At 39.1% G+C, this 26,669-nt stretch overlaps 1 protein-coding gene across 1 annotated transcript in view; it reads right to left on the reverse strand.

The window, feature by feature from the left end:
• Positions 1 to 712: 712 nt before the first annotated feature.
• SLC1A3 (solute carrier family 1 member 3) overlaps positions 713 to 26,669 on the reverse strand; it is a 55,050-nt gene continuing 29,093 nt past the window's right edge. The window contains exons 4-10 of the mRNA XM_026037977.1: positions 14,736 to 14,940; positions 13,277 to 13,319; positions 7,759 to 8,054; positions 6,359 to 6,592; positions 4,335 to 4,529; positions 2,911 to 3,045; positions 713 to 2,101 (exon numbers count right to left, since the gene is read on the reverse strand). Of these exons, the coding sequence (XP_025893762.1) occupies positions 1,897 to 2,101; positions 2,911 to 3,045; positions 4,335 to 4,529; positions 6,359 to 6,592; positions 7,759 to 8,054; positions 13,277 to 13,319; positions 14,736 to 14,940 (1,313 nt within the window). The 3' untranslated portion in view covers positions 713 to 1,896. The remainder of the gene's footprint in view (positions 2,102 to 2,910; positions 3,046 to 4,334; positions 4,530 to 6,358; positions 6,593 to 7,758; positions 8,055 to 13,276; positions 13,320 to 14,735; positions 14,941 to 26,669) is intronic.

Here is a 26,669-nt window from a genome sequence, read left to right on the forward strand (position 1 = left end):
CATTACTCGAACCATGGGAAAAGATAGGCCTGTAGTCAGCATGCTGATGTTTTCACTACTTTCTYGTACCACCCTGATATTCTTTCAGTGACAAGAGCAACATCTTGAGCATTTTTTTGAGTGGCAACTCACTGAGGACACTGTGAGGGAATCCTTCATTTCTTTCATTCGATACTTTCTGGGTTGCAAAGGACGGATGAGGACGGAGGAGAAAGAAGAAATCCAAACACGTGAATAAGAAAGAATGTTTAACAGTAGTGTGCCTTTCAGTTACTATCTCTTAGTTTCCCCAATTGTAACTGCATTATAAAACTTCCCCATTAAACTTCTGTAAGAATTCAATGTAATAAGGAAAAAAAAATATATATATATAATTTAGATTTCTAGAGAAGGGTTTCATCAGGGAATAATGTTGAAAGGGACAGAAAAAGCCACAGGATTAAAAGTGCATTACTCCCTTTCTTCATTCTTTCCTTAGGTACTCCCTGAAGGAAACATACAATATTGTGCTTTAAAGAAAAATTTCTAGTTACATTTTCAATATTTATAATAGTATTTATTATTTGCATTTTATATACTTTTCCTAGTAAAAAGGAAAAAGCACCCATTGGTTTTACTTTCTATAGGATTATTTTTTATTTCCAAGATACTGCTGGTAATATTTGGAAACTTCACATTGAGATAGGGAGCCTTCTTCTCCATATGGAAAAAAAAAAAAGCATAAATCCAGCTAATAGCTTCATTAGTTATCAGTGTAACGACCAAGCATTTGGGAGGTTTGCAGCTGGAAAACCTCCTCTTGGTCTTGGGGATTCTAGCAATGTCACTGCAGCACAGACTGATTTAAAACCAAGTCCTGGAAGGAGCTGAGCATCTCACCCTTCTGTACCTTCTGCAAAGGTGCTGGCACTGTCTTCTAGTGATATTACTTTTTTCTTAAGTAGATGATAGACAGATCCACAGCGTGCTAGGTCCTTTTCAACACAGAGGAAGTCACATATCCTGTCCCAGAGACAATACAGTCTAGGGCTTTACTCCTGCCAGTTCTTACGCACACACACAGTTCAACTGGGCAGTAGTGCTGAAGMTAAGGGGACAGACCCAGATGAAGGTACAACCATATGTACATACCTAAACATCTGCAGTCAATGGGAGCTGATTGCTAAGTAGGCCAAGTTTTTGTTTAGATCAGCTGAGGCTAATGTGAAAAATAGTGTCTAGGTGAAATCACCTCCTCAGAAATAGTATTTCAACTCAGCTGATAAAAGTGCTGATTGTTTTGTTGTCATTTTTATCTATACGTCTCCTTTTTTATCCTGTCCTTTAACGTTCTTCTTTTTATTGTGCTGCTAGTAATAGAACAAGGATGCAATACAACAGAAACATAACATGCGATAAAAAAGCAAGAAGGCTGTTAATTAACTGAGCTGGCTCCAGTTATCAAGTTAAAAAATGTTGATTGTGTGCTTATATATGTTAGGATGTTTGCCACAGGAATTTAAAAAAATAAAACCATTTTCAGGCTCTGTTATCTGTTTTTACTTTCCAGTTCATAAAAAAAAAAAAAATCACATTTACAGGACTGAGTAACATATACACTCGTATGCTTTATGATTTAATAGGCAATCTCTCTTTCTGTATCATCAGTTAGCACATGTCTAGCAGGACCGGTCGTGTTGCCTGTTATCTTTTTTTTTAAGTGGGAAGCCAACATACACCTTGATCACTGCTAATTTGGAGTAGATTTTTTGGAGTAGATTTTCACTAATTCTTTTCCAATGCTAGCATGAAGGGAAAAAACAAGGACTAACTGGGCTTGGTAAATTCAAGATACAAATGGCTGGAAAAAGGATAAGCTTTCCACACTTGCAGTGGTGGACTCACGCCTTCTGCACCCTACATCTTGGTTTCACTGTCTAGCGGTTTCTCACTCTCATTCTCCTGTGAGATCAGCTGGTAAGGTTTCTTCATTTCGTTTTCCTCTATCACAGAATTACCCATCTCAGCATCCCTGTTCTTCAGCTCATGCCGTGATAAATGTTCAACAATTCCTGCTCCAATGGAGTCTCCCAGGACATTGGTAGTGGTACGAAGACGATCCCTATGGAGAAACAGTAAATCAGTCTTGATTTTACCACTTGCTCAGGGATACATGCAGCCTAATTACTAAGATGGCCTTTGAGAATAGCYGCTAGATGATTCCACAGGGTTATGTGTATTAATTTATCTGAACAGTTAACACCATGGTTCCAGCTATAGCAGTTAACAAATACACCAGATTTAGTGACACAAAATGTGTTTATATTCCTAGCAACTTCACTGCAAGAAACAGTAGATGTGCAGTGAGGGTGATAAAGGGACCATATGGTAGGTGCTTTCTGTGCTATAGTGATTTGGGTTTGATTGTGATTGGGAAGAGTCCACCTTCCTACTGTCATTTCCCTCATGACCATTAACTATGGCCAGTAASTTAGGGTGACATCCTGCTGAAATTCTGTACATTAAACCAGTTCAGAGTTGAATGAGAGCTCCCATACTCTAAACCTGATTCATGGAAAGCCTTTCCTTAACAGCCTACAAAAATAAAAAAAAACCTAAAACAATTTCTTTAATTGAATTACATCTGAATGTTTTCTGAGGATCCTAATGAAGCCAGTTTCTAAGTAACTCTTTTGTATGCAGAAGGAACCATCAGTAAATAACAGGAACCATCAGTAAATAACACGCCTCACCATCTGCTCTAAGAAGAGACTTCAATTGCAAGAAATTGTGATTTTTAACACTTTTCTTTCCAACTCCTTTCCATAGCAGAAGAAGAGTCCCACTGATTACAGTATTGTCAGAATGTCCCTGACCACAGTGCTTTTAAATATGGCCTAAGCCCTTAGTGGCTTCATCAAAAATACTTACAAGAACCAGTCCACTGCAATGATAAGAGTGATATCATCTGTAGGCAAACCTACTGATGTAAGCACGATGACCATGGTGACCAGGCCAGCTTGAGGAATGCCTGCAGCCCCAATGCTGGCAGCTGTGGCTGTGATGCTGTGCATAAAGAAGGCAAGAGCAATTAATTGACTTCCCTAGTAAAGTCGCCTTATCATCTGACAAGGTTTAAAAGCAGATATGAAGCAAAAAAAGCAATTTTCCACTAGTAAAGAAAGAGATAAGCACTGTGCCTAATCTGAACACTGCACAGCTCCAGAGGAGTGTTGATCCAAAGTGCTTATACTTCACCTTTAACCAGAACCCTCAGACATGGTTTTGTGAGAGCAAATCCTCTGTTGGCTGGTAAGGACTACCTGCCATCACCCATTAAATAAATTCAATCTTCAAGCTCAAACATGTTAGAAGAAAAGCTGAAGAGGTAACTTTGTCCTGGCGAACCTAACCCAGGAATCCGTGTTGCCTGCCACGTCATGACACCTCTGCACCAGGTGCAGTTTCATCTCTTCTACAGGTGCTGGCTTTGAGCCAGCAGAAAGCAGGCAGGAACCCTGACTCATCCCATGGAGTAACCTCACRGAGACGCACGTGTACACACCCAATTCAGGAGAAGTTTGTTCTGTTCAGCCCTTTGGCAGCCAGCCCCTCTAGTACTAATGAGTGTGAACCTATTGCCTGAGACTCAGGAAGTGCCTCCTAACAGCGTGAAAGCAGTTTTGCTGCCTCTTGATGGAAACTGAATTCAGCAGAAGGGTGTTTAGGAGAGAAGCCTTTCTTTCTGTGTCCTTTTACATTGTTTGATTAACATAATGAAATTACTGCAGATGGGCTATGACCAGGTGGTGCTTAGTGGCTTATTTGCTGTTCTGAGATGGGAAGGTGTGTGCATTTGAAAGCACCCATCTTCTCTAGCATGGGTGTAATGAAAGGTGCTATTGCTCCCTACACAGCTTGCTCTGCTTTCATCCTGAGACCATCCAGACTAGAAAAATGCTCCCCTTGCAGCATTAGCTCTGTACCTTGCCACTGTGCTGTTCTTGTGGTGCTTTGTACGTGCATTATAAGCTATCTGGTACTGCCTGTACGTCTACAGCTCCCAACAGCTGCACGARATCTTAAGAGAGAAAATTCGAAAGTCATTAAAAAGCTCTCCTGATGTCTATACTAAGTGCAATGATAGGTGAATCATGCTACATTTTTTAAATGTTTATCTAATGGAGAATATGTGCTGTGGGGCCTCTTCTGTGTAGATGTAAATCACTATATTTACTCAGCTGCTGTAGCTGTGGTTCTCGCCTTTAGCTCTAGACACTTGTGTTTAATATCTAGTGTCAAGGAGTCATCACAAAAATGCTTTTATTAGATRTAGGTAATAAGGGCTTCTGTACCTGATTGTGATAATCTGCCCAAAGTTCAGATCGAAGTTGTTAACCTGTGCAATGAAAATTGCAGCCAAAGCCTCATATAAAGCAGTTCCATCCATATTAATTGTAGCACCAACTGGGAGTACAAATCTTGTAACTCGCTTGTCCACTCCGTTTATTTCTTCTAGGCACTTAAATGTAACAGGTAGTGTGGCAGAACTGGGAAAAAAAGAGAATAATACACAGTAAAAATTCCACAGAGAAGGAGAAAAACAGGTTGTCATGTGTGATAATGACAAAAGAGACTGTCTGACAATTGTCTGCTCCAATTGTCTCTTGACAACTGATGTTTTAATTTTTATGTCAACTACCAGTCTATTTAAAATAAAAATACCCAGGCTGGATTTAAGCACTTCTAATGGTGGAGATTCTCCTGATGCCTTTGGAAAGTTGTTTTTCCAAGAGTTAATTAATGTCCCTCTTCATGTAGCCCCTTGTCTGAATTTGTTTAACTTCAGTTATACTTTGTCATGGTAGACAGAAGAGTCTATTAAAAAATTCCTGCTCCCTAGTTTTGGTGCCCAGGGATTCTGATTAAATCACTCCTAAGCAATGTTCTTCATTGTCAAACAACTTGAACTACTCAAACCCGCTGTGTGTTTTCTGTTCCTTTAGCAGTTCTCATGGCTATTTGGTGGATCCCATGGACAAGGCATTCTGATGGATAATTACATTGCTTTATCACCTCAAGCTTGTCCCCCTCTTGGTACATTCAAATATCATATAGTCATTTCATTGAAGGCTCAGCCCAACTGGCCACTTTTCTTTCATGTTACCCTGCAGTGCCCACGGAGCCAACATGAGGTCGGTTCCTCTTCAGAGACATCCCCTCTGAATGGGGATAATGTGGCCGTTCTGTAAGTGTGACTTGTGCTCTTTGTTCCTCAAGATAGGCTCCTACATCTGATTGCACCAGATTCAAGGGTTTTTTCAAGACCCAGCCATTTAGATTGCTCCCTCTCAAGGACCTGTCTCTTCACTGCTAACTGCTTCACAGACTCTCATCTCTGAAGTCTTTATCAATGCGAGGTTTATCTTTTATTCCAATCATTGATAAWATGTTATGTAAAGAAAGATCCTGTAGGACTCTKCTAGGAAAGCTATCACACTTTGAGGACAATCAACCAAATTTTTAATCCACTTACAGTATATTCTCTTGATCCAGCATCTGTATAGGCTCTTACTAGGGTCCTTAGCAGTGCCCATGGAGAGTCTTACAGAAGTCTGAATATATCTCATTAATGCTATTACTGTGACCAATCTTGTTTCATGAAAATAGATACTCATTTAATTTGCCATTATTTATTTTCTCTTAATTTTACTATGTGACTGGCATTACTTACATTACCTTCATTTTTAAATCATTATTAATAAAATCCCTTCCAGACATTCCACTCATTTGCCAGCATTAACATAAAAATGTCAAATATGAAATGAGTAATTATCTCTCTTGTCCATTTACTAATGCCTATACCACTACTATGCTACTGACATAATTTTCTTAAAGTCCTCAAAAGCTTTTACAGTGCTAAAAACCTTAATCAGATTCCACATTAATGATTCAAATAACTTCAAATCCAGATCTTTAAAATAAACCTGAACATTGTTCCTGTTTGTCTCACCATGTTGCCCTAGACAAATGTAAAACTTTGCTTTCCAGCTTCATCCTTTGCTAACAAACCATTTAGAAATCCTTGACAAACCACTTGTAAGTCTGAAACACCAAGGCTAATCACAGTCACAAGGCTTCCAGCCATACAGGCTTTATCACTAAACAGGCCCTCTTCAGCCCTGCTCCAGGGTTCTCATAGAAGATAAAAATAAACCCTTCAAATCAATATAATGAGATCTTTTATACCAGAAACCAGCAGAACTGAAATAGAGTGTCCAAATAAATATTTGTTTATGAATATGCAATTATATTAAGCATTTTTTYCCTCAAACCTGTAATATTAAAAAGTATAAAGCCTTAAAATATAATTTTGTACCTGGAAGAGGTTCCCAAAGCTGTAACTAGTGCCTGAATGAGTCCTCCAATAAATACCCAAGGGTTCTTTCGAGTGATCAAGAAGTAGAGAAGAGGTAGGACGATGACAGCRTGGATTAGCAAACCAATGATGACTGTTACAGTGTACATGGCGAGCTGGCCACCAATCACACCCATGTCTTCCATCTCAACAATTTTTCCAGCAATCAAGAAGAGGATTCCAAGAGGAGCATACCTGCAAGTAGGAAATCAAGTCAACATTGTACTGAACAAAGTAGAAATGCACTCCTCCATCCACACCTTTTTCTAGTTCAGATGCATATGTGGATGTAGGATATTGCTGGTTGGATGCCTGTAACTATTCAGAAACAGTTAAAGATCTTAACTCTTTAGTTCTTAGCAGTCAACCTGGATGAAATCACAGCAGTGGACAGAGCAGGCCAGTCAGGACAGGATTCAGGACAGTTAAGAAAAGAACATTTATAGCGTGCCTTTTAGATATTTAACAGGAATTTAGTCATACGAAGAGGTCGGCTGCATTGTGGGGCATCTGCAAGGGTGGCAAAAGTTATTCCCTCTCTGTTAAGTGCAGCCACAAATGAAGAGCTACTTCTTTCTGTCAAACTCTTAAAGATCTTTAGAAACATAATCCTGTTATAGATGGACTTTTGATGCAGCCCTGTTTCCATGATTGTCCTCTTATCCTTTTATATTAAGTGATTGCAGAATCCCATTTATCCACCATTTATTTCAATTACACTTTTAGGCATCAAATCCACATAGAAACTTCTAAGGCAACAAGACAATTCAGGCATTATTTCTTTTTGTAGATTAACCTTCTACTTAATAAATACAATATCTTCATAACTAAAGAGACGTCACTGATTATGCTTGAGGGAAAATGATTTGGTTTTATTTATCTGTTGAACACAATAAAGAAGGTAGTGAAAGGATGTCTGTCTATGAGCAGTCCATCTCCAATGCAAGGACATATTTATATGCTACACAATTGCAGGAACCAGTTGTGGTGCAAAGTAATGATAACCAGGTCTTACTGCACCGAGATAAGATTATGCAAGGGGATTATAAAATTTCTTCAGTGAAATCAGAGTAGGTTACAATGAATCTTTGGTGGCATATTGCTCTGATTGCTGTCTATTTTGAAGATATGGAATAGGCCTGGGTAAGCTGGTCGAATTCTTGTGAAAGAGTAGGCATGTTTTGGCAAATTATTGACCTATGGAATTACAATTCCTTGATTCATTTATCAAAAGTTAGAAGACAGTGAAGATATTATTATCTGACTTCCTGCCAAACAGAGACAGTTGCTATCCAGCGGATGTCTGTGAGGAAAAAATATTGCTAATGACTTAACACAGAATATATCAAAGAGGCACTTACCACATGATTAGAGCTACCAATCGCATGATAGCCTCATTCAGGCTATCAAAGAAGTCTTTTAATGCCTGACCTTGCTCCTTCATGCTTCCAATCACCAGGCCAAAGCTTATGGAGAAAACCACCAAGCCAAGGGCATTCACTCCGTTTACAGAGCCTGGAACAGGGACTATTTCCTCTCTCATTCGGGTGAGGGCTTCCATTGCTTCTGACACGTTACTTATTATGGAGGCCACTGTGGACGTGTCGTTGGGAGGAATCCCTACTTTGAACATTCTCTTCTCATAGTTAGTTTTGAACTAGAAAAACAGTAAGAAAAGAGAAGGATGTTAGGAATTGCTGTGAATTCTAGCAAAGCTGAAAATCACCGCACATTAAATGGTTATTATTGGAGGACGGTAAAGTGAACAGTGATGAAAACCTGGTTTTACTGAAAGCAACACAAAAAACATATTAACTGTAGGAGCTAAAGCATCATCTTTAGCTTCTAGAGCTCCAAATCCCACATATGTAAGTCAAAAGCAACTATGAATGTTTATCAAACTCCTGAATTTTGTGACAAAAATACTGCTTCTTAGTTCGTGTTTTTATAACCTAGTTGAATTCACAAGGCAAAAGACAGACAGGGGTAAGTATGCTGGGCTTGGGAAAGTGAGTTGCCTAGTGAGCCCTGGATTTGAAACTTGATTTCCTGCTTTCCCCAGACACATCCTCACGAGCTGCTCCACAGTTCTCCTCCATGACCTCAGATTTTTCTGTCATTCCTACCTATCTGACTAGGTCAGAAGCAGTATGTTGTACATCTGTTTGACAGTGTGGACTGGCAGTTGCCTCTCGGGACAGGTGAGGAGATCTCATAACAGATTTCCTTTTTTTTGCTCCGTGGCAGCAGTCTAGGGTTTTGCTGAGACTTTCAGAATTGCTGAGACTTTTTCAGAATTAGATTGGAATTGGAATTGGCCACTGAGCCTAAGAATTATGAGCAGGGCCAAATAAAGAGCTGGGCAGCTAGACAGGAAAAARCACATCACATAATATGTCTTTCTTTTGAAAATCCAGTTAGAAATCATTTTAGGAGATAATAAGCATATTCCTTCTTTTTTTTCTCTTTTGCATTGATTCTGGGATCGTGTTCCAGAGGGAAGATGTCTTGGATCCTTTTTAAGTTAGTAGTTTCTTCAGAGCCATAGCAGGGATTTTAGGGTCTCTATTAGTAGTGCAGTCTTTTGCAATTTCAGCTATGAGAGCAGTACACAGATACAGAGACCTTTTCTGTTGACCACCTCTGTTGGCAACATGTAGGCATTCACAAATGTTAGCTTTAGACTAGGGAGAAGACCTTCCTCGGACCCTTCACAGGACAGTACAGAAAGACAGATCGCTTAGAGTGAAATTCAAAAGGGGCATCTCGAACAACAGGAACCAGAGCAACTTTATTTGCTCTGGGAGAGTCTTTCTCTTCTTGTTGATACATGAGGTTAAGGTTAACTTTGTGGTTGCATCTGTCTTTTTATACCCAAAGCCAGCTATCAGAAGCAGTCATGAGAAAGTTCTTGGTGAAGCAGAAGAAACTGAGGAAAACCAAATAAAGGAACTGAAAAGCAGATTTCTGCCTAGGAAAAAATGGAGGTTGAGCTTCAGTTTTTGCTAGTGCCTTCTCAGATGACAAAAAGCAAAATACAAGACTGTTTGATTCCCACAAAAGGAATTTKCTGTGAAAAAAGCCAGCTGTGAGGGTGAAAAGTCCAACAGATGAAAAAACACCTTCAAATGGAAAGAAAATGTCAAAAGATTTTAAAATAGGTGAGGGAACAGCAGAGTTGGTTATTACTGTCTCTGCAGAAATACTGGTGAGGCAGATAATTTTGTGAGCTGATCCTCACTTTCAGGCAGATCTGTACTGGATCTTGGTGGGAATCAGAGTTATCAGCTGGCTCTGGACATCTCRGTCGAGAAATCTGATGAACTGTCCTAGAGGTCATCTAGCTCGAACTGGCATTTTAATATTGTATTATGATTCTGCAGCTCCTCATTATTTTGTGCCATTCTATATTGGAAGAAATTAGACAWAGACAAACTGCTCATGTCAAAGCACAGTGCAGAGCTGGTTGTGTTTTACCAGCAGTCTCCCCAGCTACACTGTCCATCCACTGCTGTTCTGTGAAGGGCTAGCCCAGCATCATCGAAGTCCTCTCATTTCCAATGAGGGGACAACTTGGGGTCATTTTGTCTTAAGGCAAAGATATTTTGCCTGGTGATGTTTTAGACAAAAAAATTCTTTAAGTTCATTTATAGAAAGCAAAATTGGAGCAAGGTACATATTATTTGATACATATTAATCCTAATGTCTTCCTATTAAGGTCTTTTTCTGCAAAGTAAGAATAAAAATAATGGCACTTCTGGACTTCATTGCAAGACATTCTACTAAAGAACACCTTTAAAAAAGTTTAAGGTTTTTGAAACCTTAAAACTGACAGTTCAATTGAACTGTTCAACTGTTCAACTGAAAATTGAAACAGACAATATATTTGCTTTCTTGAATAGTATACTGAATTACCTGGTTATTTTGTTATTCTTTTATTTCCAATAATGGTACAAAATACTCAAAGCTCCTGAATATATATTGCATATATTTTTTTTTTGAGAAGCAACTTCACACCATTGCAGTAGCGCATTCCAGTGGTTAACTTGCAATCACATGTGTAGCTGCTCTGAAAACTCATGATTTACTGTCTGATAGTATAATTAGCTCTATCTGTGCTGGATCTGTGCGGTGGTGTAGTTTTTAGTGATAATGACTTTAAAAGCAACAAACTTGCTAGCCCCTTAAATGCAAGCCTGAAAAAATGAAGTGAATAAAATAAGGCAATGACCTCCCATCTTCCTGATTTAGTTTGGTTAATGAGCAGTTAAAACACAGTATCTGCCTACAAGGCAGGCTGCTTGTAACTGCCCCAGGATAGATGGGCTCCTCAAATGTACCAAAAGAGGAGCTAGAGGATGGTACTGGTTAGACTGAAATGGTTCTGCCCTTCCTCAGCTGGAAGTTTAAACATAAGGATTTCCAAGGGGCACTTGGATCCATCATTCTTCCTGTTTCATGGAAAGAAAATGTGCAAAGAAGGAAATGGTGACAGTGCTCAGGGACTTGCTAAGAAGAGGACTGAATGGGGAGACCTTTCCCAAATGAACCCAGAGTCCTCGTCTTCCTCCAGGCTCCTCTTCCATGAACAATCGCACAAACTCTTCCCCAGCTCCATCAAGAAGCCTATGGGTTCCAGGACAGCCAGGAAATAAGCTTGCTTAAGGGTACTGTAAGACAGTTTGTGAGCAGCTAATGTACCAAAAGATGTGGTGTGAACGTGGAGCATATATGTGGATGGTGGTTTCCATATGGGCACAGCTGTGTGTCAGTATAAACCCTCTGAGCATGGAGGGTTACGAGGGGTCTGTGCTTGGGTGAGCAACCAGAGCGTTACTGAACYGGACTGGAGCCAGGCACACGGTCATCCCTTACAAACCTTCTGGGAAACAGATGTAAAATTTTGATAAGAAGTTACGGGTCAGATGTGCAACATCATCTGGACACCTTTGAATCATATATATTCTCTTTTCTCCTGTAATTTTTTTCCCTAAAAGTCTTAATTTTGATACCCTATTCAAAAACTATCGCTGTGACCAAAAACTATCGATGTGATCGGTGTGGCACATTGGTGTGACATTTAGTGCCCGGTGCTCCAGTAAGTGCCTCTTGGTTGGCCACAACCAACGGCCATGCAACGTTGCCTGTTGATTGAACAGTTTCTAGGAGATCCCTTTAAACTGTAAAGCACATGAGGGATACAATATGTATAATGTAAATGGAATCTACAGGACATTTTTAATTAAGAACATAGGATTTAGGACTGCTAGTCACTGTGTAGAGTTTTCTGTTGTTGTGAAATACCTACCTGACTGAATGATTTTATCAAGCTATATCTTAAAACTGATGAGCTGGTTGGTCCTCAAAATATAAAGTTCTTTTTTTTTTTTTTTTTTTCCTTTTAGATAGAAAAGTTAACCTTGCACTAATTTCCAATCAAATTTAGTAATGGTAAATTGACTTCCATTTCTTCTACTGGAGTTATCTTGCCTAATACTATTCTTTTCTTTTTTCTCTCTCTCTCTTTTTTTTTCCCCCCTTTTCTTTCTGACGATGCATCCCTAACTCCTGTTCCTGATTCCTCTTAGTTCCTCAGTGTGTACCTGGAATGTGCTGCAAAGCTGTGAGGAGGTACTAAGCATGCCAACCTCTGTARGGGCAGATTCGTTTCACTGTTGTGCAAGTGCAAGAGCTTCAGCTGTTGTATGACCAGGAAATTTCATTTGTAGCAATGTCATTCATAAAAATATCAGTTGAACTTACGCCCAAGACCAGTCCTACAGCAACTTCCTTTGTCTCCATAGCGGGATCTCCTTCCTGTAAATTTTACAGTTCTCACAATAATCTTTATCTCCTATTCCTACATAATTTTAAATACACTGGTTTTCAGAAGTCCAAATAGTCCTATTGCACTTCTTCAACTATTGGTTGTTTTTAGGGCTGGGTGCAGTTTATCTTTAATCTTGGACAAATCTCAATGTAGAAGGTCACTGCTTTTTATTGGTCTCATTTTATATGACTAAAGAAATTTTTACTGTGTTTTTAGAATTATCCTGCAAGCTGCAACACAGACTGACTTTTGAGACCGTTTACTTTATCCTCTGTCTTCTTGACCTCCACATTCTGGCTTTTTTTGTGCCACAGCAATAACTATAAACAATATTCATTCAATGTGAGGTCAGTACGAAGCTATCAGATGGTGCCAATCTGTGAGTTAACTTTCACTGAATCAATATTGTTCTTTTTTTTTATTATTGAACTATTTACCTTTATTTTTTTCTTACCTAGAGGTAAAGTTAACCAGGCTGGTGAGAGGGAAATTTGGGAAGCAAGTAAGTGCAGTTTTTGGCACATTGCTGTGCTAGGTGACAGGGACTAGCACAGAACAGGGAGTTCCCTGTTCTGATTTTGTTCTTGCTCCCAGGGCTGTTGCCTGGGTTTCTAACCCACATATATTCCTGTAGGATGTTCTYGAACATGATACAGACTCAGCTGGGATGGTGCATATCCCAGTTTCTCCCACTCTAACATAACTCTGCTTTTGAAAAGGAAACCCCRTATTTGCATTAGTGAAGCTTGCTATAGACTCATGAATTTGCCATTTTCAGAAAATGGATTTTTTGATTTCCTGAGCCAGGTAGGTTTTCTCAACTTCTCATAGCARGCACTGAGAGAGAATGAATGAAAACAAGACACAGATTTGACTGGAGGGGTATTGGTGACAGCTGTCAGGCTATGTAAGCTTTGTCACTGCTCTAAGTATAAGGGCAAGCATATGGTGTTCCTAAAGAAACTATGGCTATTACATTCCATTTTCTGATTTTATTATATGATGCTAGGGTACTATAGTGTCATTTGGAAATAGCAAAACATTTTTACCTGTTTAAAGCAAGCTTCCACCAAGTTTGGAGGGAACATATTTCTGTGAAAAGGAAAGAAAAGAACATGAGAAGTAATGAGATTCTAGTAATACCTTAAGTAATGGAACAACTTTATAAAGGAATAAATCAGCTAATTACCAAAGGAGTCCTAAGATGAATATGTATGTGTTTATGCATACAGTGAGCAGAGCTTTGCACATGCCATTGGCCTGGATGGCTTCAGCAGGACAAGATACAGTAGAGTTGGGTCAATAATGTTGTTTGCAATCTCTGTATCCAGTGCTGTATAGCAAGTTTGCCTTATGAAGGCCAGTATAGGCTAAGCTGCCAAACAAACAGCTCTGTGCCATTGAGCCTGTTTTGAATTTTGTATTGATTTTGTATTGATATCTAAATATAGATTRATAAAAAAGCTATTAATTCACTTCTCAATTGGCTATTCTTTAGTCACTTACCCTAGTATGTCTTGATTGTTGTGATATTGTTGTGATTAATATTAATAAATATTCCTAAAGCTTGAATTTCTTTAGTAAGTTACACATACATGTATAAGTTTTTATATGTGTGTGTGTATATACCTTTTACATAGGGAGGTTTTGATTATTTTCCTTAATAGTGACTTTCTGATGGAATCAGAGGCAGCCTAATTAAATAAATCTTGAGGAGCTGGAGGGTATATCTCTTCATCGGTCTTTTTGGGGTCCCCCTTCCTGGCAGCCTGACCCTTGGAGGACTTTCTCCATGTCTCTGCCTTCTCCAAAGCACTTAGCATAACTCAGATGCTTGGTCTGTACCTGCGGAAAAGCTTCTGAGCTCAAAAGCTCAGCCTCCCTACTCCTTGGAATACATCTGTGACAGGTTAGCTGTATCCAGCTAAAGGCACTGCAGAGCCTCTCTGAGCRTGGACAAAACCAGCTCTTACACCTGTGCTCCTTTGGTTCAAGCATTTGACTTGTCTGTAGGTGGAATTCCCTTCCTGTACCTACAGATTAACAAAGTTAAGAAGATGGACCTAGCTCGGGAGCTATAGTTCAAAATGAAGCTGAATAACTAAATTAGGGTTTCAGGTGAAGTGAGAAATCTGCCAAAAGCTAGAAGTAAAGGAAAGCAGAGGAATTTGGTAATAGGACTGTGGAAGGAAGGGACAGAGATCCATGCAGATAGAACAGAAATCCTTTTTGTTGTGTGTATGTGCAATGTTGCTTCTATTTTTAATAGCAGTTTCTACCCTTACAATTTAATCTACTTTGAAAATAAATCCAAATATTCTTTTTTAATTTGTAGTGTCATTGATGTTAGAGATGTTGGTATCACCTAGTCAAGGAATCTAGCTAGTTTATTCAGGCTCTTCTACTATTCTGACTAATATTCTCTGCTGTCACAGTGTGACTCTACATATTATGTTTGCTGTTACTTGGAGAGAAAATGTGCAACATCACAATATCAATGTGCCATACCTGATTAAATCAAGAAAGGCATCTGCTGCTGTCACTTGCACAATTTTGCCTTCTCTGTGCATGTTTTCTTTTGTACCTTTCCCAGGGTGGATGATGACCACAATGATTATACCAATCAGTACAGCAATGATCGTGGTGCTCATGTAGTAGACTACTGCTCGGACTCCCATCTTCCCTGATGCTTTACTATCCAGGGCAGCAATTCCTAGTAAATTTAAGCACAAGGACATATACCTCATACAGTTGAGTGTAAAGACTATAAACTCAGCATCATGAAAATGATTTTGTGGGAAGAATTTTGACAACCAGGACATCTAAAGCTCTCCRGCATATCCTGACCCTCTGTTGTAGCACATCCTGCCATTGTCTTCACATCCCACCCATTACTTGTGACCACATAACTATTATAAGAGTTCAATAGCTTTCCATGCTATGTTAACACATGTTAAAGGAAAAATTATCAGTCTGMTGCAATTTGGCTTTTCCTATACTTTACAGAGGTGATACATGGAGTTTGTAATTAGCAGAGTTACCATGGTCTGAAAAATRTCTTAGAAATCTGTACCTAATTCAGAATGGGAAGAAAGGAAACAGCACTCTCAAGTGATGTTGATAGTGTTTGCTACAAGTAGGTTGCATGGAGAGCACTCTTCAATTCCTAATGGAATGACCTGAGTTTACCTCTGTCCTGTCCCAAGCCATTGGACTAAGATAGATTAAATGCTGTTAGATGGTTGCAGAAAATGCTCGCTATTGTATGACTAGGCATTTAGAGTCTTTKGGAGTCTTTTATAAGCGTTGCAAAACTTGTGACATTAATCCTAATTCTTGGCTGGTCTTAATGTGTCTGAATACCGGGGTGCTCAGTGTGGCATCTGCTGAAGTATTTGTTCATCACATTGCACCAGCAGGGCAGCATGGTGGTTTTTAAGTGAACGTGCAGTTCTGCCCGGGGGAAACTCTGACCCTCCGGGCAAGAGTATCCGAAATGGCAACGCTCTCCCTTTCCAAACAGGTGCAGTTACTGTGCCTCTTCTTATGATTTCAAGTCATCAAGTAACCTCCATACTGCATGTGGAGACCTGCACCAGCTGTCCTAGTCACTGCTAATGTTTCCTCTTGGAATCTTGCCTTCAAAGTGCAGAGTGATGCAAGAGGTCAAGAATTGGATCCCTTTACTTTACAGTCTCCCCTATGGATCCCTATATGAGACTCTATTCCAAAGCATGGCTGACAGTTTGCATGTTTATCTTGTTTTCCAACTTTGTATGTACAGAATATAAYGAAAGTTGCCCCCCTTTTGCTCTGGATGACCGTTTTGCAGGAAAGAGCATGTAAAAGAACTGCCTGAATGTAAATAACTTGGAAATCTAAAACTAGAAACATGGCCAGGCAAAATAAAATATTGCCTCAAAATGCCTGTCATTACAGATATATCATGCTTGTATCTTATAAAGGAGGAAATACATGCGCTGGCATTACAACAAACCTGCTCTTGATAATCACTGATTGTACTGAGATCAAGGCTGTATTCCAGGCTCTGATCAAATCTTCAAAGTATAAAACCAATCACATACTGCATACTTACCCTTTCATTCAGCTAGGGCATGCCTGTCCCTTCTGCAGAAGCCCTTAGTGCCGCTAAGATCTGTACCCACCAAATTCATCTCAGCAGACCTGCTTCCTGAGCTGCTGAGTAGCCAAAGGGCTGCAGGCACTACATGAAACTGCAGATGAAAACCCAGCATGTGGAGCATCCGATCCCTAACTTCCCTGCTCAGCTCTTCCAGCTGTAAAACTAGCTGATAATACTTGATTGTGGTAAGTGTGCATTTATACAGTTGGAAATGCCGTGAGGAAGATGGTAAATGTTAGCAAGGAATAACCATCTTTCCCATTTCTATAAGCAGAAAGTAAATCCTGCAGCCACTGTAACCAGATGGAGAATTGCTTTGTTTTTTGGCTTCCTGGTATATAATGCAAATGTTACTATCATTAACCAATGCTTAATAATTGTTAGGAGTTCTTGTGGATCTAATAATGATTTCTACAGTGCTTATATAAGAAAGTCTTTGCTACAAATTTTATTTTTAAAGTATGTTTCCTAAAAAGTAGTTAATTTAGAAAGTGGGGGAAAAATTCAAGTCTACTGCTCCAGTCAGATTAGTCTTTACACATTTCTAGTTTAATCTGTTTCATGTTCTTACTTGCCGTCTCTAAAGCAGCAGAAATGGGCTGGACTTTTTTTTATTTTGGCTAAACGCAGTTTTAAACTTGGGTGCATCCTGCRCGTCAGGAGCTAAACTGAAGCTAGGTAGTCTGGTGAGATACCGGGCTCTGTCTCCTACACTCCAGAAGTTGCTGGGAGTCAGTACAGGGCATGTCCCACTGCAGAGCTTGCTGTGGTGAAGGGCTAGAGCCTGTGATCCCATTTCACGCTGGTTCAAGGATAGAGGGATGCACTGCCGGCAAGCGGGATATCCAGGAGCAAGAGTCTTGCTCTCTTCTTCCGGAGCTCTGTGCAATGGGAGATGCCGGGGGCCCTTTTGCCCTGCTCGCTCCTCCACGGGGCTTGGCCACTGCACTCCCATCTGCTTCGCTCCATCCTCTCCTCCACTCCCTCCCCTGTGCCCAGGGGCCTGGGAAGCTGGGAACGGAGGCCCTCCGGCGCAGGGAGGCCCAAGGTCGCCAAGGTGACGCCCAGCAGCGAGCCCGGCATGGGGCCTAGCGCGTGCGCGCACGGCCTCAGCGGGAACCAGCTTGGAATCCGCGAGGAGGGACGGAAGGGGAGAAAGAGAGGGACAGGCCCAGCTCTGCCGGAGGGCAAACAACCCCCAGCCCTTGCCCCTGGCCTCTCCGGGCACCTGCCCCTTCCCTCTCTTCATAAATAAGGGAGGAATCCATCACGCCCTCCCCCTTCCCTCTCTTCATAAATAAGGGAGGAATCCATCGCACTGCGGGTGGAATAAAGATGTAACAAGGAGCTCTCCGGCGTGTCCGCAAGAGAAGCAAAGCACTACAGCGGGCTCCTGACGAAGGTGTTAGAGGAGAAATGGGAATGCTTTTGGGTCATAGGAAAGGCAGCAAGCAAACATGGAGAGTAATTGCAAGAGAAGAAAAGCGGTCAGGAATGGATGCAGGAAAAGGAGAAGAAATTGCTGTTAGGGACATTTATTAAAGCCTGTGAATTATTAGTCGTTTTATTCTCTATCATTCTTCTGCAAATTTGCATGAACTAATCAAGCTGAAATTTTCTTTAATAGCTACTGTCTTATTACTCTTTTTGTGCCAATTATATTATTATTTTAGTGCACTTATTGCTTGTACTTTCTGCTGAATTCTAGAATTTATAAATTCCAAAGTACTTCTATTTCTGTACTGCCCATTAATTTTTTCAACATAATAAGCAGGTTCACATATTTAATTTGTAATTTTGAATTATGCTAAGGCATGGAGTTAAGCACAGAGTGATGGTTACTCTTCAGTAGGTTCAACAATAAAATGTTTTGAGCAAATTCACTTCAGATAATGCATAAACCAATAGCTCTGGAGTGGCTTGTTCAAAAAGGAAAAATCCCAAGAGGTTATCTTAAAAGCCAAAAAGCAGAGCCTATGCTAAAAAATCCTACAACTTCAGAACTTTAATTACTGCAACTAGATCAACTGATTTCTTGCAAAAAAGAAAACCTCAGTGCCCCAACAACATAAATTGTAAGGTATTTAAACACGAGATTTGAATTGAAGTGCACTCCTACCTACCTACCTGCTATAGCAGGACCTAAGAGTTTCTACTTACTATTTTATTAGAAACAGCTGGTTTCTACCACATATTATTTTTTATTTCTAAAAAAGAAAAAAAACCCTTAAGTTTTATCAGTTSCAGTAGTAAGTGATATGCACTTGCCACAGTGAGCAAGTAGCAAGATTCCTATTTTTTATTTCATTTTTCCTGAAGCAAAAATAAAAATGTAACAATGATAGTTGCCCAGTTTAGGACTGATTCTAATGGCTTCAGTGGTCATTTGTCAGGGCAAGAGAGAATGTCACACACAGGGAGGGGAGTGTGCGTGTGCATGTGCATGTTTGTATACATAAGTGCATATGTATAGTTTCTGTCTGAAAAATTGTGATGCTCACTACTACTCTTTATATGTGAAAATACTATTTTCTCAGAGTTTTTGCTGACCTTTAACAAACTTTTTGGAAAAAAAAAAGGTATATATGTGCATTCCTACCCTGGAATTGTTGCATTTTATATCAAAGAATCTAACATTCTACCCAAAATGTTTTWAATTTTTGATTATAAGTATTTTAATGCATAATGATGAATTGTACATTTATAAAATGATGAGCTAATACTGAATGAATATACAGGAAAAAATAAGCATGCTGTTCCTCATAAATATTCACAACTGGAAATAAAAATAGAAGACTTCCTAAGACTAGTGTGCATTTATACTAATTCAGCATTTTTGAAATGAATTGGTAGGACATCCTTGCTAATACAGATTTTTGTATATGCTTCCTTTGGATATTTCAGGCACAATCTTTTAAAACAAAACATTAGGAACAGAACATCTTTTTATTGCTAATTATTTTCCTGTTTATCTTTTATAGCCTCTTCATTAGGAAGTTGCAGTTGCTTGTTAAAGACTCCTATGGTGAAGCTGCAATAATGGCAACTGCTGGTTCTGGAGGGTTGCCCTGATTTTGTTTCTTTTAGGTTGTCGTTCCCTCTCCTAATGAAGCRCTCTTAAATGGGCTACTCCCGACCCCCTACATCCCCTGAGCACTGTGTGATGAGTAAACTCACAGTTTGAGACCACGGGAACAATCCTTTTTGTGTATGTTGATGAGCATATGTGGAAATGAATAACACTGTGCAAGGTCAGAAGAAAATGTCCTGACAGCAAAGTCCTATGGAAAAGCTATTAGAGAGGTGAAAATAATGGAAATATGGCCTGAATTTAATCAAAATTAGGAAGCTGTAAATCTTCAGCTGCTGAGCGTGTGCTGAGTGGTGCTGAGCATTCCCAGTGATGCAAAATTAAAGTTTAAGCTTGGACATCTGAGCCCTCTACCAGATTAGGCCCTAAATTAATCCAAACTAGATTATTATTTTAATAGCAATACTAGTAATAATAAAACCAGAATGATAAAATTGCAAAGAAAGATTTTCCCAGTTCCATTAAAAACATTAGACAAATACCTCGCAGAAAAATGAGCGATTATATTTGAGCCAGAGTTACATGACCATGATTAAGCCAAGCTGACTAATGAAACTCATGGCTGGGATATAGTAGTGCAATTTAATGAGCCAACTTAATAGCTAAGAGTGGCTGCTTGAAGCAGAAGAGTGGCCCCACAGCTTTATATTCCTGCCCCATCCCTTGCCATTTGGAGTTAGAAAACTCCTAATTTTGGGATTGTAGGCTTGCTTTTTTGGTCAGTTTGTCATTCTTAATCATCTCAGAAGGGAGTTCAATGGACCCCAGAGCTCATACCAGGGAAGTGTAAGGGGAACGTGTCTGGGAGCAGAATATGGATGTAGCCTTTCTGGCAGCAGTTTGCCATTACTTCAGCCTGGCTGTCTGCTCAGGCGACATGCTTTGCTGCTTGGTGGCACTGGAGAAGGTTCAGCATTCCTCACTTTCCCCTGATTACTTAAGCACGCTCTGTTCTCCACTCCACCACGGAGATGAACAAAAAGCATCCGCTAGCRCAGCAGTGAAGAGGGAACAGAGATGTGTGAAAGAGCAGCTGGGGTCAGGAGAGCTCCGGAAGGGCATCGCTACCCAACGCAGGACTTCTCTTCATAGMAAACAGTGTAGACATATGGATATATATATCTRTATAAAAACATTCTGACAAAGATGTACAGATGTTCTTGTTACATTTACGGAAACAAATTCCACTGCATGACTGAAACAGAGAAATCACAGTCCTTATGAGAAAGATGAGGCTTGACATTACGTGGAAGAGTCCAGATAAGCACATGAATAAGATGCCATGCTCTTTGTGGACACTCCACCAGCCCAGCAAGCAGAATAGTTCTAGTAGTTCCATGCATGTGATGTAGAAAACCCTTTGCTAGAGGATGATAATTTAACTTGCCATACATATTTGTTGCTGGCATTCATAGAACACTTGGTTTGAAGTATATTTTGTGCAATGATTGTACAGTACTATCAGCATATTGCTGATATCTCAACAACTGAATGGGTCAAACAGCCTTTGGTGGCTTACAATGAGTATTACATTCCAGTTTACCACGAGTACTGAAAGACCATTTTATTGTCAYTCATCACAGAGAGGCAGCCTAACCAATACTACCCTTTCAGTGGAACAGCTTCACTTTATGAAACCCGCTTGGCTTCAGTGCACTGGGATTAGCAGGCAACTGATAAAAAAAATTACAATGACAGTAATCTGAGGTGGAAAGTATTTCCTGGGTCCTCAAGTACTGTGCTCTGATACGGCAGGAAAATGTATCATACAAGCTTGGTTTACAAATTTATTGAGCTTCCCTTTCAAACAGTTGCTATTTTTACTCTCACTGTTTCAATTGGTGGGTATCCCACAGCTTTGCTTCCATGTCTTGCTTGCTTCCATGGTGGTTTTTAAAACACGCTCAAATAAGTACCCTTTCTTCCTTTTAATTTTTGCTCTGTACCTATATGAGGACAGCATCAGTGAAGGCAGGAAAGAATTCAGTAAAACTCCCCCATCTGTGATTGATGTTCCTAAATAATCCATAAACACCAAGGTATGACAGCTCACCGTAGAATGACAGATGTAAATAGAATACATGTATACTGCATTTAGTGAAAGTCAGTGATATCTCTGTCACTGCAGGAATATCCTGTACTGTTTTGAAGGCTCCAGTCGATGGACTTTTTAAGGACTGCAAGATAAGAGAAAGCATTTGGGCAGCCAGTTCCAAAGCGTATTTCCTGAGACTCACATCTGCCGGAGAAGGACCCTGCTGCGGGGCTGTTTAGATACCCATTTAACTCTTCACATTATTCCATCTTTTGCTCACAGTATTGGAATGTGCCAAACAATATGCTTTTTGAAGGCAAACTAGGGAGTAATTTATCTTCTTTATGTGTGCTAAGCAGAGCAGGAGGGAGAGGCAAGCAGGGATTCACAGCAAGCCATGGAGCAGTGATTAGTAACAGCTGACAGTCTCAGACCAAGACTCTCTTTCTTTGGTTACCTCATTGTAATAACAGAGTACAAAGGACCGACTGTCTGCGAGCCAAAAATCAGAAACCCAGGAACACAGAAAATAGCAGCTCACAATTTTTTTTTGGTAACAAAACACTGTTCTACCTGCATAGGGCAATTCTAAAAAGACATCCTTTTATGTTCAGACATTTATACTCCCCTTTCCTGGAAATGGGATTCTTCTGTTGGGCATAAAAATGCTCATTTTCTATTACCACGGTGAAACAATGAGCGCATAACATTTGATTATGAAAAGGCCTAATGTAAGATGATAAATTATTCCCGTTTAATGAGAGAAAGTTCATTGTGGTAACTGATAAAGCAAAGCATATTAAGATAGCTTGAACCCTCCAGGGCATGTACTTACATGGCTGATATAAATATGCTAGTAGACTTCTGCCCCAAGGATGAAAGTACTGCTTTTTGCTTATTCTGAACATATTGCCCAGAACACCTACTTTAAACACAAAATACACTGTATCTTGACTATACGCCACTGACAAAATCCTTTCCTTTTTGAAGGATGATAAGTCCGTTACTCTGTGCTTCAAAAAGTCCAAATGCAATATCTTGAAATACATGTGGAAGCTTTCAATCTGCTAAAAATCTGGTCTGAGTTTTGGCAGACAATGCCTGGAGTCCTTCAAAGATGTGTTTTCATATATGCAGCACTTATTAAAATTCCACAAATGTACTTCTGTTATTCAAGTGGATGTCTCCCATGCGATGAAGCTGTAAACTGTTTATTATGCTAAATCATTCCTCATCTAATTTAGCTGCTACTGAAAAAATAACATGACATAATTTAGACTATAGATGTGAGATTAAAGTTACCCCTAAAGGGACAGCAGTTCGTAATGCAATCTCATGTAAAAGTGTGTTTGATTTTACGTCTTCAGCATGTAGTAGATGACTGAAGAGACACTTTTGTTGCCTTGCTTTCGAAATGAACTGAATTTAATTCTATCTGGAGAGCAGTATTTAAAGAATGAAAAATCAAGATTACCATTCTAAAAAGAATACAGGCAGACTCCATCTGTGTGCAAAATGACATGGGATTTAGGATGTTTTACTAATTTGGGATGTGCCCTATGCTGAAGGCATCATTTTCTCATTGAAAAAGTGATCCAGTATTATTGGCCAGGCAGTTCTTGGCTTCTTCGCTAAAAATTCCAATAGAAAAAGCAATTGCAATGATAATTTCTTTAATTTGGATGATTGTTCCCTAGCATCTGATGCTAATTAAATCCATTTTATAGAGCTCATGTAGCAGCCATCATTTCAAGACAAGTTCTACCCAGTCAAATGCAACTCAGCTAAGATTTGAATTAATGGTAGAATTGATCTGAGTTGTTCATGGTACATATACACTGCTCATGTTCACATATTCTTATAATCCATTCAGTTTATCACATTCCTTTCCATAATGCTAGGTATTTTTTCAGGACTACTCTTGACTGGATCACAGTTTGTTTTCTGACTTATCTCCTCTAACGCTTTGAGTATAATTTTAGTTTACACCAAGTTGGAGTGCTATTTGTAATTACATGAGGCAACATAATCACTTTGCATGTAGCTACCTTGCTCCCTTTCTGATTAAAAATGTGGTGATAGTGAAATCAGGAGTAGAGACATAATATCCTCTTTTTGGGAAGTGTGTTCTGAAAGACAAACTTCACCATTCATCCCTCATAAGGATTTCGGTGYAGGACCCAGTGAGACCCATGAGGCCTGAGGCTTTCTGTGGTCCTCATAAAAATAAGATGAGGTAATTTTATCTACCTATGAGGAAAGGAATTGCATGGAGTGGGTTGCTGTTTGCATTAGAAATTGCAGAATAATAATGGATTTGGCAATATAGAATATCTTTAGCTTATTTTTTCAAATAATCCAAAGAGTTTGATTTACATGCGACAAAAGTCACATGTAAAATTTTATATTTCATCAAAAAGCAAATTTTATGTTAATACAAAAACTGTACATAAAATTTTATATTTTATCAAAAACGAAATTTTATATTATTAGAGAGTTTAGAAACAATCTGCGAATTCCTCTATAAATTAAAGCAGTCTTCTTCAAGAGCAGGAGTTTTGATGTGGCCATTATTTGAAAAAAAAATGTAGAAATTTTAAAATTTATGAACTAAGTCTTATAAATACACCACCAACAATGTGCAAGTTACTGTCTTATTAGTAGGTAAGACTATCCCAATGCATAGCCTCATGACAATTTTCTTTTTTTTTTTCACAGACCATAGGACTAAATCCTTATTACATCCTAAGTCCCCAAGAATTTAAAGGATAACACTCAAATAARATTTAGGAGAATTTTGGCTCTTATTTATGAATTTAAGGTCCTCTGGTAATGGACTTTGAATACTAAGAAGTTATTACTTTAGCTGCAATTAGTCTATTCCTCTTTTAATTGGCATTGTCCTTAGGGTTTTTTTCATAATTCAGTAATAATGTTAAGGCTGTTCTGAGAGCTCATTACAAAAGTGTCGAGTTGGAGTTTCCCGTGAAGAGGCTTTTGTTTTCCTTTCTTCCTCTCTTTTGTTTCAGTGGCCTTTGAACTTAGGGTCACTGATTCGGTTAAAGCCTTACGACATCAAAGCCTCACATTTTTGCTTTGTCTCTCTCCACCCCGCAGACTTGCAGGAGGCAATGGAAAGAAGTGAAGGCTTCCACCAGAATGCCTGACAGTAGCAGCTAGTGATTTTTAATATTAATGTTCATCTCTTTTCCAGCATCTTACACTGCTAAGTAGGGCTGAAATACAGGTTTTGGCTTACACACCCCCGTGCTGTGTAGTTGCCATATGGGCATCATCTGYTTGCAGGCAGGATTAAAGACCCAGATTTCTATGAGAGGGCTGAGCTACCAAAGAAAATATCAGCTGGTTTTAAGTCAAACAGATGGAAGAGAAGGGTTCTCTTTTACATCAATGTTATTATTGGACTCTGCAGAAAAAAAGCCTGTGTACTTTTTAACTAATTTTTAAGCATCGTATTTTGTATTTGAGAGCTGCATCTTCTTCACTGATGCAGACCCTTTGAACAACCTCTTTAGCACTAGACAGATATTAGCCAGGCCTAGAAAGCTAAAATCTTGCAACTTTATTTGTTTTAAGGCCTATGGAGTAAAGACATACTGTAATTGTAAATATTGGGCAAAGCTGATTTTCAGTGCAAGAATGTATTCATTAGTGAAATAGCTATTCATTAAGTGAACTTCTGACCAAACCGATTTTTTGTAACTCTGAAAAGSAGCTATATTCACTCGAGAATCTCTGATACTATCTGAGAATTCAAATCGAAGTTAGGAGTGGGTGGTGAAATGACAGAATAAAGTATTTAGCTTTGCGTAGAAGTAGGGAGAAAATAAGGGAGCTGTTTATGTAGGAAGAAGCCAACGTCAGCATGTTATTTCTAATGCAAATAGTGCACATCTAGTGCTATGCTGTTCTGCCTTCTTTATCTACCAGCAGTGAAGAGCTAGTGGTATATTTGCCTGAGGGTGGAAAGGTTTAATTACCTAAAGAAACATGAATTGTTTAGCTATGTCATTTATTACAAATTAGGGCCAGATCCTGAAAAAATGTGTTCACACTTAACTGAAGCATCTAAGTAAGTGTTTGTTTTTTCATACTTAGTCTGAAGTATTCATCACACTTTGGGATGTGTGTGATGCCTTTCGGTAAAGTAGTGAAGATGATTAGTGAAGATTGGTACCAGAATTATAGAACAGTAACCGCTCAAGAGTTGCAAATCATGATCTCCAAATGCTAGAATAACTTTAAAATCTGTTTTAAATAGCTTTGTTGCTAAATAAATATATTGCCCTTTAGCTGTYGTCTGACCTTTTTGAGTTTTGAGAATATTTTTGAAATTTATTTCACGGCTAGAAGACAAAGAACTTAACTTTCTTAGGTACTAGACTTCCATGGATGAGTCTTTGCAAAGAGTATTAAATTTAAAAAGTTTTGAGAAAGTGAGAGTTGAGAACTCTACTGTTTTTCTTGTTGCTATGTTAGGATTAGAGCTAAAATGCTATGTTAGAATTTGCTCTTTGCCCACGTGATGTGGGGTTATAGGTAATGAGACAAAAGTTTGCCTCACAGATCTTTCCTTGTTCTAGTTGTTATTACTTCCCATCATTGTGATAGCTGGCATTAATAATATGTATAAAATATACATATAAAATATATAAAATATAAATATAAAATATGATCTAATATTAATAAATTCATGCAGAGAGAAAGGCCACTTCAAAATAAAAGCATAATCGAAAGACCTTTTATAAATAGGGAAAAAAGTCATTGGGATTGCTCCAGTAGACTACCTAAGGCAGGATCTAGAAGTGGCCTAGACTAATGCTAGAACTAGAAAAATGAGAGATTTTCCACTTGATTAAAAAAGGCTGGGGATTTTGCAGGAGATTCTGGTTTTAGCAAATGTTTGGCTGTATTCTTGGGTAGCTCAAGAACTCATCCAGAGACAACCCTGCAACAGAGGAATGAGGAAACGTGTCCCACTCTGCATCACATCGCTTCCAAAAGTTGACAGCCATGCAATGGACCTAGGCCACAACTGAAACTTGTAGCTATCATATGAGCTCTTAAAAAATGTGTTGTCTAATCTTCTGAGAGACCCTTTACTGCACACAGAACAGGAGCATTTTTGTGTTTTGTTGAAGAACCAGCAAT

This window comes from Nothoprocta perdicaria, unplaced genomic scaffold (genome assembly GCF_003342845.1).
Source record: "Nothoprocta perdicaria isolate Ctin4 unplaced genomic scaffold, notPer1 scaffold_1, whole genome shotgun sequence".
Taxonomy (NCBI): Eukaryota; Metazoa; Chordata; class Aves; order Tinamiformes; family Tinamidae; genus Nothoprocta; species Nothoprocta perdicaria.